The 27922-nt window shown below is 38.2% G+C and overlaps 2 protein-coding genes across 3 annotated transcripts; one reads left to right on the top strand and one right to left on the bottom strand.

The window, feature by feature from the left end:
• Positions 1-64: 64 nt before the first annotated feature.
• Positions 65-27890, bottom strand: LOC117747831. Its single transcript, XM_034557318.1, has 20 exons — positions 27775-27890; positions 27539-27610; positions 27399-27434; positions 26960-27235; positions 25138-25434; positions 24445-24708; positions 23813-24076; positions 23591-23701; positions 23453-23468; positions 23268-23356; positions 23065-23115; positions 4818-5087; positions 3917-4216; positions 3474-3737; positions 2842-3105; positions 2620-2730; positions 2297-2384; positions 2094-2144; positions 1831-1890; positions 65-175 (listed from the first exon to the last, which is right to left on the bottom strand). The coding sequence occupies exons 2-17, from the start codon at positions 27579-27581 to the stop codon at positions 2344-2346; spliced, it is 2697 nt and encodes an 898-aa protein (XP_034413209.1). The 5' UTR covers positions 27582-27610; positions 27775-27890; the 3' UTR covers positions 65-175; positions 1831-1890; positions 2094-2144; positions 2297-2343.
• Positions 11189-16120, top strand: LOC117747838 (high affinity immunoglobulin gamma Fc receptor I-like). 2 transcript variants are annotated; one of them, XM_034557330.1, is made up of 9 exons: positions 11189-11292; positions 12274-12531; positions 14112-14375; positions 14487-14597; positions 14720-14735; positions 14832-14920; positions 15072-15134; positions 15373-15429; positions 15710-16120. In XM_034557330.1, the coding sequence occupies exons 2-9, from the start codon at positions 12315-12317 to the stop codon at positions 15835-15837; spliced, it is 945 nt and encodes a 314-aa protein (XP_034413221.1). In that variant the 5' UTR covers positions 11189-11292; positions 12274-12314; the 3' UTR covers positions 15838-16120. The 2 variants fall into 2 exon arrangements, with proteins under 2 accessions (XP_034413221.1, XP_034413222.1); XM_034557331.1 differs by lacking the exon at positions 11189-11292 and having other exon boundaries at positions 12214-12531; positions 15710-15775; positions 15907-16120.
• Positions 27891-27922: the final 32 nt, after the last annotated feature.

Genomic DNA, 27922 nt, shown 5'->3' with positions numbered 1-27922 from the left:
AAGCTATATGATGTATTTTCCTTAGATTATGTGCTAATAGGTTAACTATGCAAATACTGTCTCATAGAAGGAAAGAAGAAATTCACACAATGATTATAAAAAAAAAAGACAAGGATGTGGTTTTTCATATTGACATCCATTCCACTGGTTCTGTCATTAAAGGTGTGTTATTGACCTGGAAGAAAGCAAATGGAAAAGAGATGTAAGGTTATTTATGTCAGGACCCTCGTCTGACCCATTGAGTGTTAACCTCTGTTTCCCCCCAGTCTCCCCCGTGTGTTTTGTTATGCCATGTGTTCTTTTTCTCGGGCCTCCCTCCAGACACCTCCATGGCCCACATCCCTGATTGGTACACAGCTGTGGGACAATCTGGCTCCTTACCACCGGTAGTATATCAACCCTGGCCAAACGGGGGCGCTGGCCAGTCGTGGTTGGGATACTGGTGAGCGGAGCCAAGCCTTCGCTCAACCCCCTACCAAGACTGTTGTTGCCTGTATCTCTCTCTTTGCACTCTTGCCCTCTCTCTCTCTCTTTCTCTCAAATGTGGTGGACCCTGGAGTGGAACAAAATGTCACAGACACAGAATCTATAGCCAGAGTCCAGATTTCCCTTAGGGACGCTCGAGTGTCCGCTAGTGGTCACTTCCCTAGACGGCAGCTTCCTGGTCAGAATCACCCACCGGACCCGGCCGCTTCATCTCATCCTCTCTGATAACCACAGCGAGAGTCTTCAGTTTTATGTTTTTCCTCAAAACCGCCTAGTTCTGGGCCTCCCTTGACCTCCGTAATGCATACCACTGGGTGCACATCCGAGCAGGGGATGAGTGGAAAACAGGGTTCAACACCCCCCTGGGTCACTTCGAGTACTTGGTCATGCCGTTTGGACTAACCAACGCCCCCGCAGTATTCCAGGCATTGGTAAACAACGTACCCCCTGAACTGTTTTGTATTTGCGTACTTAGACGACATCCTCATCTATTCAGTGGACCTTCAGGAGCATCAGCGCCACGTCCGGATGGTCCTCCGGCGCCTACTAGAGAATAAGCTGTCGGTGAAGGCAGAGAAGTGTGAGTTCCATGTGAACCTCAGCTCAGTTCCTGGGGTTCATCATCGAGAAGGGTCAAGTGAGGACGGATCCGGAAAAAGTCGAGGCTGTCACATAGATCAAACCAGTGTCCACCAGTGCCCTCCGGCCAGACCCCCAGCACCCGCACGACTCATTGACGGAGGCCCATACGGTCAACAGACTTTTGGATGCTCGCCGTCGGGGTTTCCGATACCTCGTGGACTGGGAGGGATACGGTCCGGAGTAACGCTCATGGGTGCCCCTCTCTAGGATAACTTGACCCCACGCTAATTCAGGATTTCGGTCGGCTGCATCCAGACAAGATGGGCAGATCGCCTGGAGGCTCCCGTTGAGGGAGTAAATTGTCCTTTGACTATTCGTGGACTAGATCTCTCTCCTCTCCGGGTGTATCCGTTCCTGCCTCCGGTGACGAGCCACGGGACATCACACCGGATACTGTCTCTTGTGGTCTTGCTATTGGGTCCTAACCTTGAACTACCGTGACTATTTAAGAGTTGCAGGTGCATTATGACATTTTACTCATATCTCTGAATATTGTGTAATACAGTTATATATTGTGTTGCCAACTCAAACATGTCTGTAAAGCAACATGCTGCATGTGAAACAGACAAACTCAAACACATCCAAACTGTTTAAAAGCTCTTATTTACAGTCATTGTTGTATGTGAATTGGTGTCTCCAGGTGGTCGTAATAAAGAAATACACTCAAAGTCGTAGTACAAAGTCTGTTGTACTCGTCTGTACCTGCAGCTGTTCCCATCGTCACATTGGAGTAAACGCTCTCCTCTGGTTCATTATTGTTCCCTGTTAGAAGGATCAGATGAAAGCATGAAAAGACCATTTTATGTCCTTTATTTAAAGACTGCTGGCCGACAAACACATTTTAAAACTATTGCATTTTATTCTCATGACATACTTTTTTTTTACTTAAGGAATTGTCAGCAGTCACTTCATCTTATTTTAGTATTTCTAACAGCTCTGTGATAAACACACAGTATATACTGTACCATGTCCAGGTTCTTCAGAGCCTCTGATTGTTTCATAGAGACAAGAATCACCTACAGAGACGTGGAAATCAAGACAAGGTCATATCAGTCATTTTAACCACATTATATTAACTATGTAATATTATTAAACAGATAACCAGAAATAGAAATGTCAGTTTTAAATTTAACTATACATTAATAAATGAATCAGGATAAAAGCTGACCATGGAGAAGAGAGGCATATGCATTGTTTGAGTTTCAACCTGGTTGGTCACGTGGTCTGTAGCTGGGCTCTGATTGGTGCTCTGAGACCTGGTGGACCCAGAACAGGAAGTAAATGTATTTAATGAGGAACGTGTAAAGTACTGCTGTTATGTTCAGAAAGAGAGAAGAGAGTTTTGTACCAACCTCACGAGGCTGTGAATCTGGAAGAAAAAGACTTTTGCTGTTTTAGAATTGTTCTATTGTTACTACACAACATGTTATTATATCTGTGACTGACTTCTTAGATTGTAATCAATCTAATATCAGAAGGAACAGATCTCACCTTTTGACTTTCTGTAGCAATACAGAACCAGCAGCAGCAGAATAATCAGTGAAACTCCACAAACCAGACCAACAATCAACAGCACGGGAACTGGAGAGCTTGTTGTTGCAGCTTCAGAATATACACACAAATACACATAATCATCAATAGATACACAAGTATGTCTGACTTAAACAAATAGTTTAAACCAACTTATAACAGCGTTTTTAATCTTATACTCACATTTAACTGACAACCAACTCTCTGGTGACGTCAAACTCCTGAAACCTTGTGGTGAATCTCTTCCTTCACATTTATAAAAACCTTCATCTGACTTTGTAACTTCAGAGATAAACAGCTCCCCGCTGGCATCATTTGAGATGAGTTTGTCATTTTTATAGAAATCCACTTTATAAAGAACCTTTTCTGTCCTCAACCTGCAGCTGAGAGTGACAGAATGTCCCTCAGTCACAGGATGGACAGAGCTCACCAGGATGACATCACCGCCTGTGAAGAGAACAAAGAATAGGAAGTTTGGCTCAAAAACATCAGCTGGTTGAACAAGCTGCTGTAAATGATGAGGACACATTTCATCGTTTTTTATTGTGTTTTACAGATTCATAAAGTAGCCATTTTGAAAACGATGGCCCTTTGGAAATGTACATGGTCACATCTACAGCTATAATTAATGTTAAATATATTGGGCCAATGTCAATTTAGTGGCAGTGTGATACAGAATGGTCTAAAAAGGGCAAAAACTCTTTGATGAGTAAAATAAGTTTGGTTAATACAACTCATCCATAAATGTCAACACTTTATAATAGAATATTGAAATACTTCAGAATCAAATATCTTTTAAATGAATTAAAACTCACTCTGTACAGTGATGTTGGCTGCATTGCTGAACTGTCCTGTTTCAGACTCACACCAGTACACTCCACTAATCCCAATAGAGTTGATGCTGCATGTAGATCCAGTCATGGTTCCCAAGGAAGAACAATATGCCAGGTGTACATATTTAATAAACCTTCTCACTCTCCACTCAGGAGAGTTTCCCTCACAGCTCAGTGACAGTGACTCTTTGCTGAAGAACTGCATTCTGGGAGGACTCACTGTGAGAGACGCTGCTGGATGGAAATCTGAAAAACACACGAGGAGACAAACAAAGCACACTTTTTAATATTCTTTATTATAACGAGCATAATGAAAATAATATTCGTTGTTTTTTTAATGTTTTTAATATTTTTATTTGCTAGTGAATTTTGAGATGAAATACAACAGTAAAACATTTCCCAACTGAAATATTGAACTAACCTACCTCCAGACCAGATGAACTGAGGTTCACTATACGAAGAGTAGAACAATGGATCTCCTCTTCCAGCTCTGCACACATATCCTGCTGTGTGCGTCTGTCCATGAACAATGAAGGAGTCCTCTTCAGTCCCAGTGGAGCTACCAGGTAGCAGCTCATAGCTGTAGGAGTATGGTAGTTTGGGAACAACCTGGTACCAGAAGAACCTCCATCCTGCAGATGGATGTTCAACCCTGCAGGTCAGAGTCACTGAGTCTCCAGGACTCGGCCACAATGGAGACACAGTGAGGACCGGCTTGGGTTTATCTGTTGGGAAGACATGTTATGAGTCGTGAGTGGGTTACATGCACCGCTTGTAAACTACATCATGTTTTCACTTTAAATATATTAACAATGTTACATGCTATCAGTTACAATGTAAATAATTTAACATTAAGTTGGAGACAGAAGAAGATGTCAAAGTCACTCTTCCTGTAAGAAATGACAGGTTCACTAAGTAATGAGCACATTTCCCCTGAAGGAGGCGCCACACTCAGCTGCTCTGTTAGATACATTCATGTTGTCACTAATTATTCACCGACTACTTCCTAGGATGTGTTGTCCTATATTCATTTCTCAAAATGGATACAACACTGGATGGTTTGTCTTATTATTATTATGCAAATATCTCATGCAACATCTGAACCCTGTCAATCTATTGTGTTCATATATTTATGGTCCTTGGATTACACGGTTAAACAGCTGCATAAAAGCTTTATGTATCTTACAGTAATATTTACACATTATCACTATACGGTATATTATAATAGCACTTTGTCACGGACAGGTTTATTATATCAACATGGCTAATAAATAAACAAATGTTTTTAGTGATTTTGGTCATGATGGTAAAACTCTGTTCACTTACCTGTTACAGTTAGAGACACTTTATTACTTTCTATGAAAACAGCTGATGATCTCTTGTGAGTTGCATAACACTGATATTTCTCAGTGAAGCCTGGAGTTACAGGTGGTGATCTAATTATCTTGTCTGTGCTGTAGAAGAGAAAATTAACGCCATTCCTCCTGAATGAGTACAACCAGCCAGTCTCTTCTCCTGTCCTCACGTCACATGTGAAGGTAACAGACTCTCCAGTAAAGAAAGTGGACCTGTTTGGATCAGTGGACAGCCAAATATCTAGAAACAAGGGGAAATGTGAAAATGAGTGATCATAAATTCACTAAACAGAACACATTAATATAATGTGTTAAAGAGTGACAATAGGTGGAGAATTGTCTTGAGTGAATATATAAAAATAAGTTGTATAAAAACCTTGAGCGTGTCCACAGTAGAGGAGAATATTCATCACTAAAATAAAGTTAGAAACGTCATCATCAAATTGAAACTATTAACATCAGGCATGTAAAAGGTTTTCTCTATAAAACTATGATTAAAACATAGAAAGTACTCACAGAAAAGCCCCGGCACACAAACTAAAGTGAGTCCCATCCTCACGTCCTCACTGACTCTCTGACACTCTGCTTCTGAGGAAAGATTTTGTAACTCTTAGACTTTGAGCAAAGTTTGAAACAGTCATTATTCTGTTAAATCATCGTCTCATAGTGTGGCTGACATCATCTTTGCCCTTTTAAGCTCTTCCTCCATTTCCTTTGACATGTCAATCTTTTTTAATGAAACCCAGAACATCACAGGTGTGTCCCTTTTCCTGTCACCTGCTGTTGTAAATATGTACCTGCGCTGAACAATAGACCCAAAGGACTCTTGTTAATCCTCAGAGCAACGGAGGATTCATAAATAGGTAATGTGTCTATGATTGTCTGTAGTTAGTGTTAACTAATTAGGAATGTATATAAATAATAATAAATATAAATAATTTAAAAAATATAAATAATTAATATAAATAATATCTACATGATTACTCGGTTACACAATTGTTATTATAAAATAAATAATCCGTTAAACAAAAGGTAACAGTCCAGTGTATCGAGTGGCAGAATAATCCACTGCAGCTATGTTGGTGACTGGTAGGCCACCCAGATCCCAATAGTTCAGGTTTATGTTAAATAACTGTTTCATTAATAAATGAATACATCTGTTAAGTGCCACCACAAGTTTAAAATTCTGGAGAGATTTTGAAATGAAATGTATGTGGTTATGAAACTGTTACTTAGTAGTTGTAAGTTTTCCTAAGAACAGTTAGTCATGCAGAAGACGTTGACAGACGATGTGCCTTTTGCAGTACGTCTTAAATGACTCAAGAAAGGGTGCTGGGTTCGTGTGTGAGGTTCACTTGTTAATAAAGTTGGGAGATCAGACATGTCGTTCAGGGCTTCCCTCTTTTCTTTAGTTTGACTTTGTACTACGACTTTGAGTGTATTTCTTTATTACGACCACCTGGAGACACCAATTCACATACAACAATGACTGAAAATAAGAGCTTTTAAACAGTTTGAATATGTTTAAGTTTGTCTGTTTCACATGCAGCATGTTGCTTTACAGATGTGTTTGAATGTCTGAAGTCAATAACTACAGACCTGTCTCTCTCCTCCCCTTACTTTCCAAAACTCTAGAGCGAGCTATCTTTAACCAAGTCTCCTCCTTTCTCCACTGTAACAACCTTCTAGACCCCCACCAGTCTGGATTCAAGGCAGGCCACTCAACAGAGACTGCCCTCCTTGCTGTCTCTGAGCAGCTTCACACTGCTAGAGCAGCCTCTCTCTCCTCTGTCCTTATCCTTCTAGACCTTTCCGCTGCCTTTGACACAGTGAACCACCAGATCCTCATGTCCTCCCTCCAGGACCTGGGTATCTCAGGCACCGCGCTCTCACTCTTCTCATCCTACCTCACCAACCGCTCTTACCGGGTAACCTGGAGAGGATCTGTGTCTGAGCCTTGTCCTCTGACTACTGGGGTCCCTCAGGGTTCAGTCCTTGGTCCTCTTCTCTTCTCCCTGTACACCAACTCTCTTGGCTCTGTCATTCGCTCGCATGGCTTCACCTACCACAGCTATGCTGACGACACCCAACTGATCCTCTCGTTTCCCCAATCTGAAACACAGGTAGCAGCACGAATCTCTGCCTGTCTGACCGACATCTCTCAGTGGATGTCCGCTCACCACCTGAAAATTAACCTGGACAAGACTGAACTTCTCCTCCTTCCAGGAAAAGGCTCTCCCACCCACGACCTAACTATTAACTTCAACAACTCAGTGCTGGCTCCGACTCCGACTGCCAGGAACCTCGGAGTGACACTCGACAGTCAACTCTCCCTGACTGCCGACATTACCGCAATAACACGCTCCTGTAGATACATGCTGTACAGCATCAGGAGAATACGACCCCAATCGGCTTGTAGCTCCTTCACTTCGCGCTAAACACTCAACAAAATCACGACTGTTTGCTGTACTGGCTCCTCATTGGTGGAACGAGCTCCCCATTGACATCAGGACAGCAGAAAGTCTCTACACCTTCTGTGGCAAACTAAAAACACATCTTTTTCGACTATACCTTGAATAGGGAAGGTAGAGCCGTAGTAGCACTCTAGTAGCACTTAAATGTCCCTTACCGATAGCACTTTGTTGTTTAGCACTTTAGTAGCACTTAAATGGCACTTACGGATAGTACTCTGTAGTTTGACGTTATTGAAGAAATTGTACTTGCTTGATTCTTGTTGTTCTGAGTTTGGACTCATGGTTTAATGCACTTATTGTAAGTCGCTTTGGATAAAAGCGTCAGCTAAATGTCATGTAATGTAATGTAATGTAATGTTTGATCCATTAAAAATCACATAAATCTGATTATTAATGTCTCAAAACATTAGTTGGCAACACAATAGATAACTGTATTACACAATATTCAGAGACATGAGTAACATGTCAAAAGGCACCTGTAACTCTTAAATAACCTTAAATCTATTTTTCATTTGCGTTCTTCCAGGTCAATAACATATCTTTATGGACAGAACCAGAGAATGGATGACAACATGAAAAACCACATCCTTGTCTTTTTTATAATTATTATTGTGTGAACTTCTTCTTTCCTTCAATAATACAGTATGTTGTACAGTTAACCTATTAGCACATCATTTAAAGAAAATACATCATCTGGCTTTAATATTCAGTTTTACTTGGTGAAAGGTCTTCACTTTATTACATATAATAAATCAAATGTTAGGAATGAGTGTTTTGTATATACAGTTTTCTTCTCTCTTCTGGTACAGTCACTTTGTTGTACACAACTTTGAATGGATGATAATGCGGATATAAAGTCATCCTCTCTTTCATTTTTGAGGATAGAGCGTCCACATTTCTGTTTTTGGAGTTTGTATTTGTCCAACATTTAAAAAATGGTTTGACAGCTCCTGTGTGTACTTTGGTTTCACCTGGATGTATTTAGTTTGTTTTCTTATGTTTGACCTTTTGATGCATCAATAAACTTCCAGCACAAAGCTGACAGCAGTGTTTCTGACTGCCATTTCTCTAGCAAAAAAAAATATTATTAGATAACACATTTCCACACATTTATAAGTCAAATAGCCCTTTAAAATGCTTACTACACTACACTTAAGAGTATTAAAGCGGAGTACCTTCCAAAGAATTAACAGTAATAAATGCATGGACAAGTTTCTCCAAATCCTGTTGAGACACAAGTCCTCTAATCCTTGATATATACTTCAGGTGGTGGTAGGCTGATTTTGTAATTGTCTTGATATGGCTGTTCAGGTTAAGGTCTGAATCCATAACTACACCTAGATTTCTGGCTTAGTTTGTGGTTTTCAACATCAGTGATTGGAGCTGAGCGCTGACGTTGGGACCAAAAAACAATTACTTCTGTTTTATCTTTATTTAATTGATGAAAATTCTGGAACATCCAGTTGTTGATTTCTTCAATGCATTTAGCTAGCCCTTGTATGGGATTATAATCCCCTGGTGATATAGTTATGTGGATTTGTGTCGTCTGCATAATTATGATAACACACGTTGTTGTTTTTCATAATCTGAGCCAGTGGAACCATGTAGATGTTGAACAGATGAGGCCCCAGTAGTGAACCTTGGGGAACACCACATGTCATCCTAGTCAGTTTTGATGTGTAATTAGCTACAGACACAAGCAGGTGTATAGTAAGGCTGACATTACTACTAAAGAGGCATAGCATATGTATAATAAGGCTGACATTACTACTAAAGAGACATAGCAGGTGTATGGTCAGGCTATCATGGAAAAGGCCAGCGATGGCCGCTGATGCTGTGATAACAACATCGGAGCTGTGATAAAAAAGAGGGAAAGGCTTTCAACTGGTACGTGCAATAGTGACATTAGAAACCATACGAACGTGACCCTCTCTCACATGACAGGAAAAGGGACACACCTGTGATGTTCTGGGTTTCATTAAAAAAGATTGACATGTCAAAGGAAATGGAGGAAGAGCTAAAAAAGGGCAAAGATGATGTGAGCCACACTATGAGTCGATGAATTAACAGAATAATGACTAAGAATGACTCATCAACTGCTCCGGTCTGAACTTGTTTTCACATCTTGTATATACACCATAGTTGGATGATTGCCAGCTTTTATTCTGAGAGGAAGATGTGCAAAAAGGTTTAGCCAAATAATTTTAAAATAAATAAACTGCATCAGTGGCTTTCTCCACCTTTCTCTGCTATCTAGCGTAAGTGTGTGTTTTCCTTCAGACAACACGATTCCACCACTAAATCTAATGTGTAACTTTTTAGATATAAACTCTCTAGTTGAGTGAGCTTTATGGAAAAGGGAAGGAAGTTTAACTGAAGAAGAAGTTGCAGAAAATGATGCGGTTTCAAACTTTGCTTAAAGTCTAAGAGTTACAAAATCTTTCCTCAGAAGCAGAGTGTCAGAGAGTCAGTGAGGACGTGAGGATGGGACTCACTTTAGTTTGTGTGGCGGAGCTTTTCTGTGAGTACTTTCTATGTTTTAATCATAGTTTTATAGAGAAAACCTTTTACATGCCTGATGTTAATAGTTTCAATTTGAGGATGATGTTTCTAACTTTATTTTAGTGATGAATATTCTCCTCTACTGTGGACACGCTCAAGGTTTTTATACAACTTCCTTTCTTATTTTTATATATTCACTCAAGACAATTCTCCACCTATTGTCACTCTTTAACACATTATATTAATGTGTTCTGTTTAGTGAATTTATGATCACTCATTTTCACATTTCCCCTTGTTTCTAGATATTTGGCTGTCCACTGATCCAAACAGGTCCACTTTCTTTACTGGAGAGTCTGTTACCTTCACATGTGACGTGAGGACAGGAGAAGAGACTGGCTGGTTGTACACATTCAGGAAGAATGGCGTTAATTTTCTCGACTATCGCACAGACAAGATAATTATATCACCACCTGTAACTCCAGGCTTCACTGGGGAATATCAGTGTTATGCAACTCACAAGAGATCACCAGCTGTTTTAGAAAGTAATAAAGTGTCTCTAAATGTAACAGGTAAGTGAACAGAGTTTTACCATCATGACCAAAATCACTAAAAACATTTGTTTATTTATTAGCCATGTTGATATAATAAACCTGTCCGTGACAAAGTGCTATTATAATATACCGTATAGTGATAATGTGTAAATATTACTGTAAGATACATAAAGCTTTTATGCAGCTGTTTAACCGTGTAATCCAAGGACCATAAATATATGAACAAAATAGATTGACAGGGTTCAGATGTTGCATGAGATATTTGCATAATAATAATAAGACAAACCATCCAGTGTTGTATCCATTTTGAGAAATGAATATAGGACAACACATCCTAGAAAGTAGTCGGTGAATAATTAGTGACAACATGAATGTATCTAACAGAGCAGCTGAGTGTGGCGCCTCCTTCAGGGGAAATGTGCTCATTACTTAGTGAACCTGTCATTTCTTAAAGGAAGAGTGACTTTGACATCTTCTTCTGTCTCCAACTTAATGTTAAATTATTTACATTGTAACTGATAGCATGTAACATTGTTAATATATTTAAAGTGAAAACATGATGTAGTTTACAAGCGGTGCATGTAACCCACTCACGACTCATCATAACATGTCTTCCCAACAGATAAACCCAAGCCGGTCCTCACTGTGTCTCCATTGTGGCCGAGTCCTGGAGACTCAGTGACTCTGACCTGCAGGGTTGAACATCCATCTGCAGGATGGAGGTTCTTCTGGTACCAGGTTGTTCCCAAACTGGAGTCCTACAGCTATGAGCTGCTACCTGGTAGCTCCACTGGGACTGAAGAGGACTCCTTCATTGTTCATGGACAGACGCACACAGCAGGATATGTGTGCAGAGCTGGAAGAGGAGATCCAGTGTTCTACTCTTCGTAGAGTGAACCTCAGTTCATCTGGTCTGGAGGTAGGTTAGTTCAGACTAACTGTTGTGGTGACATTTGACCTCAAACAAGTTTTCTAAACTTCTCTCTAGAACATTTTAACATGAATGAATCTCTTGACCCTCCTTCTCATCTTCACACACAAAGTGTTCATATTAATTCTAAACTTTTGAAATAAATAATCCAATTTTTTAAGGCCACGACATTACATATTGACATTTTTTTTATTTCAGTTGGCCTTACAATCATATGCCTTACAATCATATTTTCTCTCATGAATAGCATTTATTATTTCTATTGGTTAATTTAAATTTACCTTAAGACGTGTTTGATTTCAATACATGCAACTAAGGCCATTTACTTTTTGTTTCCCCTCTTTCCTTAAGTCCTTTCCTTCATTCATTTCCCTCCTTCTCTCTTTCCCCCCAAACCTTTAAATACAGCTTTTAGATGTAAGGGGGAGACGTCTAGTTTGGTACATGGCTGCTTTTACATTAGGGTTCACTCCAAAATGCAACTATACAATGACTTGTTATGCTTGCTATGCTAGATCTCTTCTTCAGGTCTTGTTCTTTTGGGATTCAAGGGCAGTAAAGGAATCATCCCATGCATTATTCTTCAGTGCACTTCAGGTTATTCTGCAGCTAACAAACATGAAGTCAGCAGCGTTTAAAAAAGGTGCAGTGAGAAGCACGTTGGTGGATCTAATAGCAGTAATGGAATATAACATTCATGATGGTCATATAGGTATCGTTTTGCTTTCGTAGCCTTAGAATGTCCCTAGGGTGGGGCAGTGCAAGAGAGCTGAAAAAACAGGCACAATCACAAGGTTTAAACTGGAGGGGAAGGTTTATTGTTGCCTGTCTCGGGACAATTTAAACCAAAATAATTTTTTAAAAAGTCCATAAATAAAGATAAAGCGTTCCGGAGGAGAAAGTAGTTCCTTAAACAAAAGGAATTACTTTCTTTGTTGTGCTTTGTTTGTCTCCTCGTGTGTTTTTCAGATTTCCATCCAGCAGCGTCTCTCACAGTGAGACCTCCCAGAATGCAGTTCTTCAGCAAAGAGTCACTGTCACTGAGCTGTGAGGGAAACTCTACTGAGTGGAGAGTGAGAAGGTTTATTAAATACCTGACATATTGTTCTTCTTGGGGAACCATGACTGGATCTACATGCAGCATCAACTCTATTGGGATTAGTGGAGTGTACTGGTGTGAGTCTGAAACAGGACAGTTCAGCAATGCAGCCAACATCACTGTACAGAGTGAGTTTTAATTCATTTAAGAGATATTTGTTTATGAAGTATTTCAACATTCTATTATAAAGTGTTGACATCTATAGATGACTCGTATTAACCAAACTTATTTTCATAATGAGTTTAATAAGCCTGAGAGTCCCCTTCTAAGGACAGACAGATATGTGCATCTGTACATGTGTGCATGTGTATTTTAAGAATAAATAACAAATATAATAACTCCATGTACCATATTAAGCATCAGAGCCTGGTCTACAAGAATAAGTAAACCATTTGTACATGCTCCATACACGCAACTCAACAACCAAAGCCCAATAAGATGTATGATTATTATTGTGCCTTCAGTTACTGTTTTGATGGTGTATGAGTTTGAATTTTGCTTAAACATCTTTTATTCTTCCTTATCAGTATTTTATTCTTATTCTTACTTTCACCACCTATTCATTACTAGTATTATTATTATTCCCTATCTGTGCTGTTTTGATGGTGTATGTCAGCGTCAGTTTGGTTGCTAAAGTGTGTGTCAGCCTGTTGTGAGGAACAAGTGTATACTAATCTTGTCGTTGTAATACCTAATTTTGGCCACACGATGGTGTCAAAGGTTTAAGTCCGTGCAGTACCCTCTCTGCCCACTGGGGTATGAGTGTTCGTACCTCTAGAGGCGCTATTTCTTATTTTGAGTGCAGAGAAGCTTCTACTGTACCAGAGGGATACAGCGGTCGATCACTGGGGTTTATAACACCAGTTCACAAATATTGTTTAATTTCTCCTTAACCCATTGTACCATAGACTATGATTTCCCCTTTTATTTCCCTTTTAATGCCCCACAGAGATGTAGTCTGGTCGAAAAACTTCTTCCGAGGAATTCTCAGCACACTTTTGTGTCCTGATACGCTCGGTTTTCAGGTCTCGTTAAACTCACCAAGATCTACAAAACCCACCCGCACAGTGCATTGAAAACAATAAAACTTTCCCTGTGTCCCTCCTCGCCTTCCGCGGTAATAAACTAAACTGACCGCGTCTGAGCCACCGGTCAGTTACAAGAGGTATCAACGTCTTCCCGCGAACTTCAACTTGTATTTCTATCGTCTAAGAGTCGACGTTGGTATCTCTCACGAGCGTCCCTTAGTCCTATTTAAACTCTTTATTCTTTTACCTAAATCCCTACCAGTGGACACTTATTCTCTTTCCCTCTGAAAAGCCCAGTGGAAATATGTGCTTTTACTTTACGTGTGATCAGGGACAACCTATTTCTAAACTACGGACGGAGGCTTATTCTGCTGTTGACAACTCAATTTAGTTTATCCAATCACAGACAGTCCAACTCAAGGTCGTCTGCTCACCTGTTCGTTATGAGGCACCTCTCGTTGTCAACCGCCAAACAGCCGCCGACCCTCGGCTGGGATCCGGGAAACGTCACCGCTCTTTGTCTTTACTCAGGTCAAACAATCACGTCGTCAAATAGCTCTTATGGTTGAGGAGGTACACTCGTTTTAGTCTGGTATGCAAATCTTCGCAATTTTTGTGAAAAAATGCCTCAAGAATAACCTAATATCTATAATAATACCTATTCTTTGTTCTCTTCACAGGCGGTGATGTTATCCTGGTGAGCTCTGTCCGTCCTGTGACTGAGGGACATTCTGTCACTCTCAGCTGCAGGTTGAGGACAGAAAAGGTTCTTTATAACGTGGATTTCTATAAAAATGGCAAACTCATCTCAAATGATGCCAGCGGGGAGCTGTTTATCTCTGAAGTTACAAAGTCAGATGAAGGTTTTTATAAATGTGAAGGAAGAGATTCACCACAAGGTTTCAGGAGTTTGACGTCACCAGAGAGTTGGTTGTCAGTTAAATGTGAGTATAAGATTAAAAACGCTGTTTTAAGTTGGTTTAAACTATTTCTTTAAGTCAGACATACTTGTGTATCTATTGATGATTATGTGTATTTGTGTGTATATTCTGAAGCTGCAACAACAAGCTCTCCAGTTCCCGTGCTGTTGGTTGTTGGTCTGGTTTGTGGAGTTTCACTGATTATTCTGCTGCTGCTGGTTCTGTATTGCTACAGAAAGTCAAAAGGTGAGATCTGTTCCTTCTGATATTAGATTGATTACAATCTAAGAAGTCAGTCACAGATATAATAACATGTTGTGTAGTAACAATAGAACAATTATAAAACAGCAAAAGTCTTTTTCTTCCAGATTCACGCCTCGTGAGGTTGGTACAAAACTCTCTTCTCTCTTTCTGAACATAACAGCAGTACTTTACACGTTCCTCATTAAATACACTTACTTCCTGTTCTGGGTCCACCAGGTCTCAGAGCACCAATCAGAGCCCAGCTACAGACCACGTGACCAACCAGGTTGAAACTCAAAATAATGCATATGCCTCTCTTCTCCATGGTCAGCTTTTATCCTGATTCATTTATTAATGTATAATTTACTTTAAACATGAACATTCTATTGTTGGTTATCTGTTAAAGACGATTACATAAAAAAAAGGTCTTGAAGTGCAGGATGGACTCGTCATGCTCTCCTCTTATCTTTGTGACAGGGAAGAATAATGAAGCAGAAGAGAGCGCCGTTTACTCGGACGTGAAGATGTCTTCAGCTGCAGGTACAACAGATCTTTCTAAATAAGTCTTCATTTGGTATTTACTATGGCCCAGTGTCATCAAAAACAACAATATTCAAATCCTACACATTTTTGAAATAAATTGTTGTTAATCTTACTTTTTTAAATTGTAATATCTGACACTACTATGCAATCATAAAATAAACATAACCGCATGACACATTTCATTCATCTGTATTCATTCATCGATATATAACTAAAAATGTGTCTTTTGTTTTAGACGACAATGTGATGTATGCCCAGGTTTACCCTCACAATAAAGACAAGAGAGATGAACGTAAGTAAAGTCTTCGTCCACCTGCAGCCGCTCCTCCTCATCACACTGAGTCTTTGTGTAAAGTGAGTTATGTGTCACTTCAAAACGGACATTGTTTAAATAAAAAAATAAAAAAATAGTTTTAACATATTCTGAAACCATTGCTGTTTATTCCTACTTCCATTATCATTATAACCTATTCTGCCTAATATTGTAATCTATTTTCTCCTGTGTTGTTTTTTTGTATCAGTACAGGGGTATTACTAGTAAACATTATTCAAATTCATCTTTCCATTCATAGGGAGATCAAGATCTGCAGAAGCGGATGAAACTGTTTATTCTGAAATCAAACCAGGAACATCTCGTGGTAATAATGCAGTGATAATTAAACAATTTGTTTTACATATAGTCAATAGTCCAGTAGAGTAACATTTCTTGAAGCACCTTTAAGCACATTTTAAATAACGTTACTCTCTATATTCTTTTGTTCTCTTCCAGATCAATAAAGACATGAAAAACAAAATCTGTTTAATCAATATTTGCAGCTTTTTAAAAAATGTAATCCTTGCGGGCAGCTTTGCTATCTGACGAGTCTTTTGTACAGTTAATCTATTAGAAGATGATTTAAAAGAAATCATCACATGTTTTTAATCTTCTGTATTTTTAAAATGTTGGTTCTTTTAAATGTGTCAATAAACTTTTGTTTCCAATATACCGTCAATATACTTTTAGTTCTTTACACATGCATTTTAATTTGTCTCATAATCTGCACACTGATTTTGCTGATCCAGGTGAGTCATGCTTTTGGGGATAGAAATAATGAAGAAACGTATAACTTTGAACCATCAGGTAAAATAATTTGATCTAAAAACCTATGCAATTGTAAAAAAAAAAAAAAAGAAGCTCTCTTGGGAGAATAAATCCCTTTAATTAAGTGTATCTGTAATTAGTTTTACATCATGGGGTGGACAGCAGATGGAGCATGCTGAGGAACACAAACCTGCATTGCAACAATAAGATTCAGGTTGAAAATGAGTAAAATGGCACTTTAATACTTACAGAAGTTCAGGAGGAGTCTTAGTAAGCTTCCACATGTTGTCTCCCTTGAACTACAGCAAAGAAAATAACTACAGTGTTGTATGTTGTACTTATTATGTATTTAAACTAAACGGGCTGCATTGTATATCTTCAGGGCAATTCCTCACTGTCAATGTACTAAGAAAGTGTTTGTTCTTGCCACCGACGCGCTCAGATTGTTATTATATATATATTTTTTAGGCGTTCTCTTGATCCGGTCTGTTTATCGTCAAGCCGAAGTCTCATTCTGAAAATCTTGCGAGATGTGACTGAATGTTTGTCTGATTTCGACGATGTGTACGTAAAATGACGGTGCCGAACCGGCTGCCGAGACGTCATTACGTCACGTTTCGTGGCTGTAGCGCTCGCGCTCAAAACTGGACCACTACCAACATAAAACCGTTGGGTCGTCTGTTGTAGCAAACTGCTCTAAGATGGTGTATTTTTGGTCCTGCAACACTGTACCACTGAGCCGTATAAAGCGACTTCTGAAAACCACGATGATCAAGCTCCACAGAGACAACTGTGCAAAACTGTTGCCAATCTTTCACAGACATTAACCCCTCCCATCTAGTAACAACATCTACATCCTCTACACTGTCATATTCCTTGCTAGCCCCAAGTGCTACCATACCATTATTATACATAACCCTGTAAACATACCCGTTTAAGCCCTTGTGTTCTATCTCTAAGACCGGGGTCCTCTCAGTAGTAAGACCATCCTTCTGAAGTCTCTGGGGCCGGGCAGCATCCACAGTTGTATTGTTAGGTCTAAAGTCTGCCGACATACCTATAGCACGTCCAGTGGGGGTCTTATCCAAACCACCGGCAGACTGCATCTTGCAAAGAATCCAAATGAGCAGCAACAGAAACAGCAGCAGCAGTCCTGGTCAAAGAAGCAGCAGAAGAGGGGTCCAGAGGTGAAAGAATCAACAATACCTAACCACCCTGTATAATATATTACGTATACGCGCAAATTTACCCTATATATACTACTCATCTGTGCGAACAGGTTTCCTGCAGAGTACACCGTACACCGAAGCTTGTGCTTATCTTGTCCCTCTGCTGTGCGAGCGTGTGTTTGGGTCCACCAACTACACCATATCATAACAGTATGGGAAAAAAATTATGTTAATGTTAATATCCATATTTAACATTTGTTGTACTTGTGCAAAGTTGAATCCTGAATCTCAATTTGATACTATGTACATTTGATAAACACTTTGCCATGTAAACTAACCTGATTTTGCAGTTAGGCAGGATATCACCCCACCTCTTTAATAACAGGAAGTGAAGGAATCCTTACACCGCCAGATGTTAATCAAACCTTTCAAGCAAATGCTAGTTACACTTAATTAAGACACCAATATATATGTATTAGTTTAGAATTTGAAATTCTAAATATTTTGTGTGATTTCTTTTCTTTTTTTGGGTGAGTTTTCCTAATTCAGTTTGAGGGTCTAAGGACAAAGAGTTGTGTACGTTGCACAGATTGCAAAGCTCTTGTGAGTCTGAGTCTCTGGAATATTAATTGACTTATCCGCCACAATTTTAGACAGGGCCTCCTTTTTATTATTTATTGGGCTCAAAAAACGTGTGTGTGTAAGATACTGTATAGCTATCAAATGCATGTTTGTATATTTATCACACAGTGGTTCTCAACCTGGGGGTCGGGACCCTTAAGAGGGTTGGCAGACAGTTCTGGAGAATAAACACAATATTGTAAATAGAATAACATGTATCAGAATGGAAAAATAGTTGACATGACATCACCTGTACCAGTGTTATCATTTGTCTCAGAATCGATTTTATTAATGGTGTGAGTTTCTAACGAGGGATTTTCATTGAGGAAAGGGGGAGAGAAAAAGACCTGAAACGCCTCACAAATCCACAATACTATAAATGTATGATGTGTATTTACATGAACTGTCTGAGCCATCAAACAACAAAAGGTGTGCACCTGTCGACTTAAAGTTGTTAAGTAAAAGAGAAAAGGAAAAGGTGGTCGGAATTTACAAAAGCATGAGCAAAAATTGTCATAAAAAACGTTTCACAATAAAACAATGTTGTCTTCATCTTTTGAAGAAGTTTTACATTACAGTTTTACAAGACTTCTCAGAGGGTTTGCTCTGGGTTCTTCACAGAGTACAAAGCACTCGGTCTTTGTTTAAATGGTACAGATTAAGGACAATGTTGAAAAGAGGACAAAGCATCTGTAGTTTGTCAAGTTCTTTTATTTAGTTTACTACTATCACTAAGTGTGATAGTTTATTCTGCAGCCAAGATCTTGCATAGTGAAAGTCATGTGGTTTGTATTTAAATCTTGAATTGTTATACAATAGTATCAACCTGTATTATTGTGATTAATACACCTCTCAAGTATGGACATGCTGATGGTGATTAGACAAATTCTGTTTTTCTATTTATTCACAAAAGAAAAACCTTGAGCGTGTCCACAGTAGAGGAGAATATTCATCACTAAAATAAAGTTAGAAACATCATCATCAAATTGAAACTATTAACATCAGGCATTTAAAAGGTTTTCTCTATAAAACTATGATTAAAACATAGAAAGTACTCACAGAAAAGCCCCGGCACACAAACTAAAGTGAGTCCCATCCTCATGTCCTCACTGACTCTCTGACACTCTGCTTATGAGAAAAGATTTTTACAGAAAGCTTCAAACGTATGAAGCAAATGGAAAAAATCAGGAAATGGAGAGAAAAAGAAGACGCATTTCATAAATCAATTGGATCTGAAGTTTTATCTTCTGCTTCTGAGTTTTCAGCGTGTGTTTCCTTCTCTTTTACACAAAGCTCAAACAACCAGACTGCTTGGAACACAGCGTGTTGTAATGCTCATAAGACGGAAGAACATTACATTTAAATATGATAATGGGCCGATATTTCAATCTCCTTCCTACATATATGATCATCAGCAAAGGGACAGCAATTATTGATGTTACTGTAAAGGCAGCTGCATAAAGTCAAAGGTTTCCATTCTAGAATTATTAAACTACCCACGTACATACATTATGCATTATGCATTATACTAAAGATGCAGATGAAACTCAGGTGGCATACTCTCTTTGTAATCCGTGATCTTTCTCACCAAACTGGGTCAATATATAACATGTAAATATGTTTCTTCTACAGTTTGGATAACAAAATTGTCGGCCTATCGTATCACAGAATTTGTACATGTCTTCACTTTATGGTGAAATGATGGTGAAATTTTGCAACGTCTTCAGCCTCAGGATGTGACTCAGCTCCAGCAAACAGAGTGAGTCCCATCCTGACGTCCAGCACTCACTCTGCTCCTCTCATTCTGAGAAAGGCGTTTCTAGTTTTTACGTATTCAAGATGTAAAATTAAAGAAACCGTTCTATCATTTTTTGGGGGAAATTAGCGAATAATTGCATACTCATACTAAAATGGCCTTCTCTCTGCAACCACAAGAGCTATTTGAATACTGTTGGTGTTATAATAAAGGCAAAACTTGTGAGATTTGACCAGATGTGTGGATATCAGTATATATGTTACTGGTTAAGAGTAAATGAAGATGGCACACATTAGTCTCAGGCTTGTGTGAAACAATGGACTAAACATGAACAAATATAATAAATAAATATAATGCTGTTGCACACCAAATTAAAGAAGAATACAAGAATGTGTAAGCCGTTTGTTCATGCTCCAAACACAACTCCAACACCAAAGATTGAAAAAAAATAGAATAAAAAGGATAAATAAAGAACTTTCAGGAGGATTATCTCTTTGGAATAATGCAGCTGTGGGTTTAAACCTCTAACAAATAATCGCACAATATGTCAACAGTCTCTCTGCAAAGTTTGACTTTGATAAAGTGAAGCATAATAAAATTAGAGAGGTTTTAGTACAGTGCCATTTCAATGTTCTCATTGACCATGCTATATTTCACTTGTATTTCACTATTGGTGTTCAATACATCCAAATACAGCAGAAACATAGACTAAATAAACCATAATAATGCTCTGTGCCCTCAAATCCTCAGTTTTCTGTCAAATGCTCACTACGATTCGCTGATAAAAAAGTAAAATCTGACTCAATGGACCCCAAGATACTGTTCTGCTCTAACAGGAAGTCAGCCGTCAGTTAGCGACCGTGTGCATGCGCCGCTTAAAGACCACCGATTGTCCTTTTTTAGCCAAAGTAAGTCATAATTCTCTAAGATCGCATTCACTGATGCTTTAGTGGAGAAGAAATTGAAGGAGATCTTGTGAATCTCCAGGTTGTCTACTTTCTAGAAAGCTATTCCGTTCATGTCTAGCTTGAAGCTAACAACAACAACACGAGCCACAAAGCTGCTGCGTGGTCCAACTGTTCGCGAGATCTTTTGATTGATATTTGGTCATTCATAACTTTGGTGTTTGGAGCATACAAACAGCTTACACATTCTTGTATTCTTCTTAACTTGTAAAACATCATTATATTCCTTCATGATTAGTCCATTGTTTCACACAAGCCTGAGACTAGCCCGACTTGGGGGGCTCTCGAGCTTCAACATCGAGCAACAGCTCCAGTAGTTAATACAGGACTCTATATGCAGAGACTTTAGGAATGCTATAAGTATTTTAAAGAGCCACTTTACTAATGTTCAACATTAATCTTCAATATAAGAATCTGGAAATGCTTCCTAGTAATCAGAGATGGCAGTCAGAAACTTGAAGTTTATTGATGTATAAAAAGGTCAAACATAGGAAAACAGATTAAATCTATCCAGATGAAACCAAATTACGTTCAGCACCTGTCAACCCATTGAAAAATAGAAAGGAACTTGAATGTTTTCCAAAAACAGATTAAATGTAGAATCTTTTTCATGAAAAATAAAAGAGAGGATGACTTTATATCCGCATTATCACCAACGTACTGAAGCTCAAAGATTAAACTTGTTCCTGCTTTTTAAACCAGCCTCCATTCAAAGTTGTCTACAAAAAAGTGACTACCAGAAGAGAGAAAACTGTATATACAAAACACTCAATCTTAACATTTGATTTATTATATGTAATAAAGTGAAGACATTTCACCAAGTAAAACTGAATATTAAAGCCATATGATGTATTTTCTTTTAAGCCCCAAGCTATTTTCTAGGTTTCTGCTCGAAATATCATAACCAAACTAAAAAGGGTGTAGCTCTGCAACCACAAAGACTATTTGAATAATGTTGGTGTTATAATAAAGGCAACACATGTGGGCTTCTGTTCAGATGTGTACATATTAGTATATATGTTACTGGTTAAGAGTAAATAAAGATGAAAGACAGCAAAAGTTGAATTTCCAGGTTCGCCTAGAAAAAAAAGCACTTTCAGGATGATTATCTTTTGGAAAGATGCACAGAAACAGCAAAGCACATCATAGATCATAGCACAATATGTGACCAGTCTCGGTGCAAAGTTTGACTTTGAAAAAGTAAAGCAGAACAAAGTTAGAGAGGTTTTAGTACAGATAAATTAGGCGAAATGGGCAATTTGAATTTTCTCATGTACCAAACCTTATATTTCACTTTTATATTACTTATGGTGTTGAATACATCAAAATATAGCAGTCTTTGTTGATTAGAAGAAGAACATTTTTTAAATAAGCAACATTTGTGACTGTAAGTGCTAAATCGATTCATGTTGCTGTGTTTTTTAGCTCATATCTCAGAGATGCTTTGGTGCAGAAGGATTTTGAAAATACATTTAGAATCTGTGTTAAGTCCTCTTGCTCTTTGCTATCTGCCTTTTTCTGATAGCACCGATCTACGGGTTTCTAGTTACGGAAACGTGCTGAGTGGGCTGACTCCTGACAAAATGATGATTATGATATTTTCACAAGTCTTTCAGTTGGTGTTTGAGTTGTGTGGAAGAAGTTCACACAATAATTATAAAAAAAGACCAGGATGTGGTTTTTCATGTTGTCATCCATTCTCTGGTTCTGTCCATAAAGATGTGTTATTGACCTGGAAGAACACAAATGAAAAATAGATTTAAGGTTAATTAAGAGTTACAGGTGCATTTTGACATTTTACTCATGTCGCTGAATATTGTGTAATACAGTTATCTATTGTGTCGCCAACTAATATTTGTGAGACATTAATAATCAGATTTATGTGATATTTATTGGATTAAACATGTCTGTAAAGCAACATGCTGCATGTGAAACAGACAAACTCAAACACATCCAAACTGTTTAAAAGCTCTTATTTACAGTCATTGTTGTATGTGAATTGGTGTCTCCAGCTGGTCGTAATAAAGAAATACACTCAAAGTCGTAGTACAAAGTCTGTTGTACTCGTCTGTACCTGCAGCTGTTCCCATCGTCACATTGGAGTAAACGCTCTCCTCTGGTTCATTATTGTTCCCTGTTAGAAGGATCAGATGAATGCATGAAAAGACCATTTTATGTCCTTTATTTAAAGACTGCTGGCCGACAAACACATTTAAACTATTGCATTTTATTCTCATTACATACTTTTTTTTTACTTAAGGAATTGTCAGCAGTCATTTCATCTTATTTTAGTATTTCTAACAGCTCTGTGATAAACACACAGTATATACTGTACCATGTCCAGGTTCTTCAGAGCCTCTGATTGTTTCATAGAGACAAGAATCACCTACAGAGCCGTGGAAATCAAGACAAGGTCATATCAGTCATTTTAACCACATTATATGAATTATGTAATATTATTAAACAGATAACCAGAAATAGAAATGTCAGTTTTAAATTAAACTATACAGTAATAAATGAATCAGGATAAAAGCTGACCATGGAGAAGAGAGGCATATGCATTGTTTTGAGTTTCAACCTGGTTGGTCATGTGGTCTGTAGCTGGGCTCTGATTGGTGCTCTGAGACCTGGTGGACCCAGAACAGGAAGTAAATGTATTTAATGAGGAACGTGTAAAGTACTGCTGTTATGTTCAGAAAGAGAGAAGAGAGTTTTGTACCAACCTCACGAGGCGTGAATCTGGAAGAAAAAGACTTTTGCTGTTTTATAATTGTTCTATTGTTACTACACAACATGTTATTATATCTGTGACTGACTTCTTAGATTGTAATCAATCTAATATCAGAAGGAACAGATCTCACCTTTTGACTTTCTGTAGCAATACAGAACCAGCAGCAGCAGAATAATCAGTGAAACTCCACAAACCAGACCAACAACCAACAGCACGGGAACTGGAGAGCTTGTTGTTGCAGCTTCAGAATATACACACAAATACACATAATCATCAATAGATACACAAGTATGTCTGACTTAAACAAATAGTTTAAACCAACTTATAACACTGTTTTTAATCTTATACTCACATTTAACTGACAACCAACTCTTTGGTGACTTCAAACTCCTGAAACCTTGTGATGAATCTCTTCCTTCACATTTATAAAAACCTTCATCTGACTTTGTAACTTCAGAGATAAACAGCTCCCCGCTGGCATCATTTGAGATGAGTTTGCCATTTTTATAGAAATCCACGCTATAAAGAACCTTTTCTGTCCTCAACCTGCAGCTGAGAGTGACAGAATGTCCCTCAGTCACAGGATGGACAGAGCTCACCAGGATGACATCACCGCCTGTGAAGAGAACAAAGAATAGGAAGTTTGGCTCAAAAACATCAGCTGGTTGAACAAGCTGCTGTAAATGATGAGGACACATTTCATCGTTTTTTATTGTGTTTTACAGATTCATAAAGTAGCCATTTTGAAAACGATGGCCCTTTGGAAATGTACATGGTCACATCTACAGCTATAATTAATGTTAAATATATTGGGCCAATGTCAATTTAGTGGCAGTGTGATACAGAATGGTCTAAAAAGGGCAAAAACTCTTTGATGAGTAAAATAAGTTTGGTTAATACGAGTCATCTGTAGATGTCAACACTTTATAATAGAATGTTGAAATACTTCAGAAACAAATATCTCTTAAATGAATTAAAACTCACTCTGTACAGTGATGTTGGCTGCATTGCTGAACTGTCCTGTTTCAGACTCACACCAGTACACTCCACTAATCCCATTAGAGTTGATGCTGCATGTAGATCCAGTCATGGTTCCCCAGGAAGAACAATATGCCAGGTGGTCATATTTAATAAACCTTCTCACTCTCCACTCAGTAGAGTTTCCCTCACAGCTCAGTGACAGTGAATCTTTGCTGAAGAACTGCATTCTGGGAGGACTCACTGTGAGAGACGCTGCTGGATGGAAATCTGAAAAACACACGAGGAGACAAACAAAGCACAGAAAAATAAAGTTTTAAAAAAGCTATATGAAAATAATCCTATTTATTATACTTTTAATCTTTTTACTTGTGAATAAAAACATAGGATCAAAAAGAAAAATGAATCAAGAGATGACATATGACATATAACTGAAAGAAAATAAAACCCTTTGAAAACATTTAAAGTATCTAGTTCATAAAAGAAAAGAATGCATTGCGGTACAAGATTGTATTATAGATTTCCAAACTGTGAAGGTGAAAAGGAGGGTCAAGAGTTTCATTAATGTTAAAATGTACTTAAAATGTTCTAGAGACAAGTTTAGAAAACTCAACGTTTGGTGCTGTTTGAGGGAAAATGTCACCACAATAATGACATTTCTTCCTCTGAGCAAGAACATAAAAGTCTGAACTAACCTACCTCCAGACCAGATGAACTGAGGTTCACTATACGAAGAGTAGAACAATGGATCTCCTCTTCCAGCTCTGCACACATATCCTGCTGTGTGCGTCTGTCCATGAACAATGAAGGAGTCCTCTTCAGTCCCAGTGGAGCTACCAGGTAGCAGCTCATAGCTGTAGGACTCCAGTTTGGGAACAACCTGGTACCAGAAGAACCTCCATCCTGCAGATGGATGTTCAACCCTGCAGGTCAGAGTCACTGAGTCTCCAGGACTCGGCCACAATGGAGACACAGTGAGGACCGGCTTGGGTTTATCTGTTGGGAAGACATGTTATGAGTCGTGAGTGGGTTACATGCACCGCTTGTAACCTACATTATGTTCCTGTCTCCAAATGTGTAAAACAGGTGTGAATGTACACATTTAATCACTTCTGAATCTGTGTATTTTATTAACGTAAAATAAACTGAAGGAAATCAAGAGAACTCATGTTTATGTTTCACTTATTAACCACTGAAGTTGTTGGTTAAATGAACATAACATGGATTCTCCTTCAAACGAGGAGGGATAGTGAATCACTTTAAATACATTAACAATGTTACAAGGTATCAGTGATTTATGTTTTTAATATAAATATAATTTAACATTAAGTTGGAGACAGAAGAAGATGTCAAAGTCACTCTTCCTGTAATAAATGACAGGTTCACTAAGTAATGAGTACATTTCCCCTGAAGGAGGCGCCACACTCACCTGCCCTGTTAGATACATTAATGCCACTAATTTTTCAAAAGGGATAGCATATTGCACTTATTCTGTAAATGTATTTATGTAAACAGCTGTAGCAAATAACTCTAAAAGGTAATTAACCTGAAAGTAAGTGTCATAATACGTGGTTAATTAAAATAATTGAGTAAAAATAAGGTAGGCAGTAACTCGTTAAAGTTATGTAAATAAACCATCCTACACTATATCGCAGGCCCACAATGGGTTAAATTCAGTTGGTGCCCTGAGGTAGCGCTATCTGGTTTGATTGGATAAGCCAGGTGTCACTCCGCCGATCTGTGAGTTTGATTGGCTGGTTCCTGCTCGGCTGAGGCAGCGACGCACCGGAGCTACGTTTGTTTGGGTGTACGTGAGTGTGTGTGTGTGTGTGTGTGTGTGTGTGTGTGCCCAATTCTAATGTTACATATCAGCCAATTAGAATGTATTACTATTAGGGTTAATTATTAGTCAAAAATGTATTCAGGATTAGTATTTAAAGTCCTGTTTGTAAGTCTGTTTTGTGTTGTTATTGTCCCCCAAAAGGGTAAATATAATTTAGTCATTAAACTCATTGCTTTTTAACAGAAAGCTGTTTTCTGGGGTCAGTCTTTTAAACTATAGTATAGTATAATTAAATAACCCCATTGCTAAATTAGAGGGGTTCTTTATTATTAGGAAGGTAATATAACTTCCACCAAATACAGGTACGCCTTCGTGGTAGCTACCTTTTTAACAAACAAACCCAAACACCGCCTGATTCCTGTTTAAATATGTTTTATGTAGATCTACTGAGAGAGTTTGGGTGCTACACAGCTGAAGCCCGTCCATCTTTCTTTGTTTTTATTTTAACGATCAAGATTATGTGATAATTGGTCCTTTACTCAAAGTTTAGGATTACATGGTTAAACAGCATCAGTGGTCAACCTTTAAGGTTTATAAATCTTACACTAGTTAACATTCACACAGTATCACTACATTATATTATATTAGCACTTTAAAGGATGTTATATAAACTCGGCTCATAAATAATAAGTACCTTTAGTGAATTTGGTCATGATGGAAAAAACTCTGTTCACTTACCTGATACAGTTATAGAGATTGTATTACTTTCTATTCTTATCAGTGAGACGATCTTGCAAGTTGCAACACATTGGTATTCACCACTGTATTCTGGAGTTAGAGATATAGATATCTTATTTAAAGTGTTGGAGAGAAACTTATGACCATTCCTAATGATTGAACAATCCCAGAGTTTGGGATTGTTGAAAGGTTCTCCCATCCTCACGTCACATGTGAAGGTAACAGACTCTCCAGTAAAGAAAGTGGACCTGTTTGGATCAATGGACAGCGAAGTCTCTAGAAACAAAAACAAAATGAGTGAAATGCGTTTTTTTTTTATAGTATTCATCATGAATTAACTAAACAGAACACATTAATATAATGTGTTAAAGAGTGGCAATAGGTGAAGAATTGTCATGAGTGAATATATTTAAAAAAAGAAAGGAAGTTGTATAAAAACCTTGAGCGTGTCCACAGTAGAGGAGAATATTCATCACTGAAATAAAGTTAGAAACATCGTCATCAAATTGAAACTATTAACATCAGGCATGTAAAAGGTTTTCTCTATAAAACTATGATTAAAACATAGAAAGTACTCACAGAAAAGCCCCGGCACACAAACTAAAGTGAGTCCCATCCTCATGTCCTCACTGACTCTCTGACACTCTGCTTCTGAGGAAAGATTTTGTAACTCTTAGACTTTGAGCAAAGTTTTCTTCAGTTAAACTTCCTTCCCTTTTCCATAAAGCTCACTCAACTAGAGAGTAGATATCTAAAAAGTTACACATTAGATTTAGTGGTGGAATCGTGTTGTCTGAAGGAAAACACACACTTACTCTAGATAGCAGAGAAAGGTGGAGAAAGCCACTGATGCAGTTTATTTATTTTAAAATGATTTGGCTAAACCTTTTTGCACATCTTCCTCTCAGAATAAAAGCTGGCAATCATCCAACTATGGTGTATATACAAGATGTGAAAACAAGT

Source organism: Cyclopterus lumpus, chromosome 18 (genome assembly GCF_009769545.1).
Source record: "Cyclopterus lumpus isolate fCycLum1 chromosome 18, fCycLum1.pri, whole genome shotgun sequence".
NCBI lineage: Eukaryota > Metazoa > Chordata > Actinopteri > Perciformes > Cyclopteridae > Cyclopterus > Cyclopterus lumpus.
Note: the sequence above shows the minus strand (reverse complement) of the source record. Positions and strands in the feature narration are given on the sequence as shown.

Excerpts from the sequence above, each read along its gene's own strand:
- LOC117747838 (XM_034557330.1), top strand. The coding sequence starts at position 12,315 with ATGCAGTTCTTCAGCAAAGAGTCACTGTCACTGAGCTGTGAGGGAAAC. Across the intron at positions 14,376-14,486 it reads GAGTTGGTTGTCAGTTAAAT|CTGCAACAACAAGCTCTCCA; the intron begins GTGAGTATAAGA and ends TATATTCTGAAG. Across the intron at positions 15,430-15,709 it reads TAAAGACAAGAGAGATGAAC|GGAGATCAAGATCTGCAGAA; the intron begins GTAAGTAAAGTC and ends TTCCATTCATAG.
- LOC117747831 (XM_034557318.1), bottom strand. The coding sequence starts at position 27,581 with ATGAGGATGGGACTCACTTTAGTTTGTGTGCCGGGGCTTTTCT. Across the intron at positions 24,709-25,137 it reads TCAGTTCATCTGGTCTGGAG|ATTTCCATCCAGCAGCGTCT; the intron begins GTAGGTTAGTTC and ends TGTGTTTTTCAG. Across the intron at positions 3,106-3,473 it reads AGCCAACATCACTGTACAGA|GCGGTGATGTCATCCTGGTG; the intron begins GTGAGTTTTAAT and ends TTCTCTTCACAG.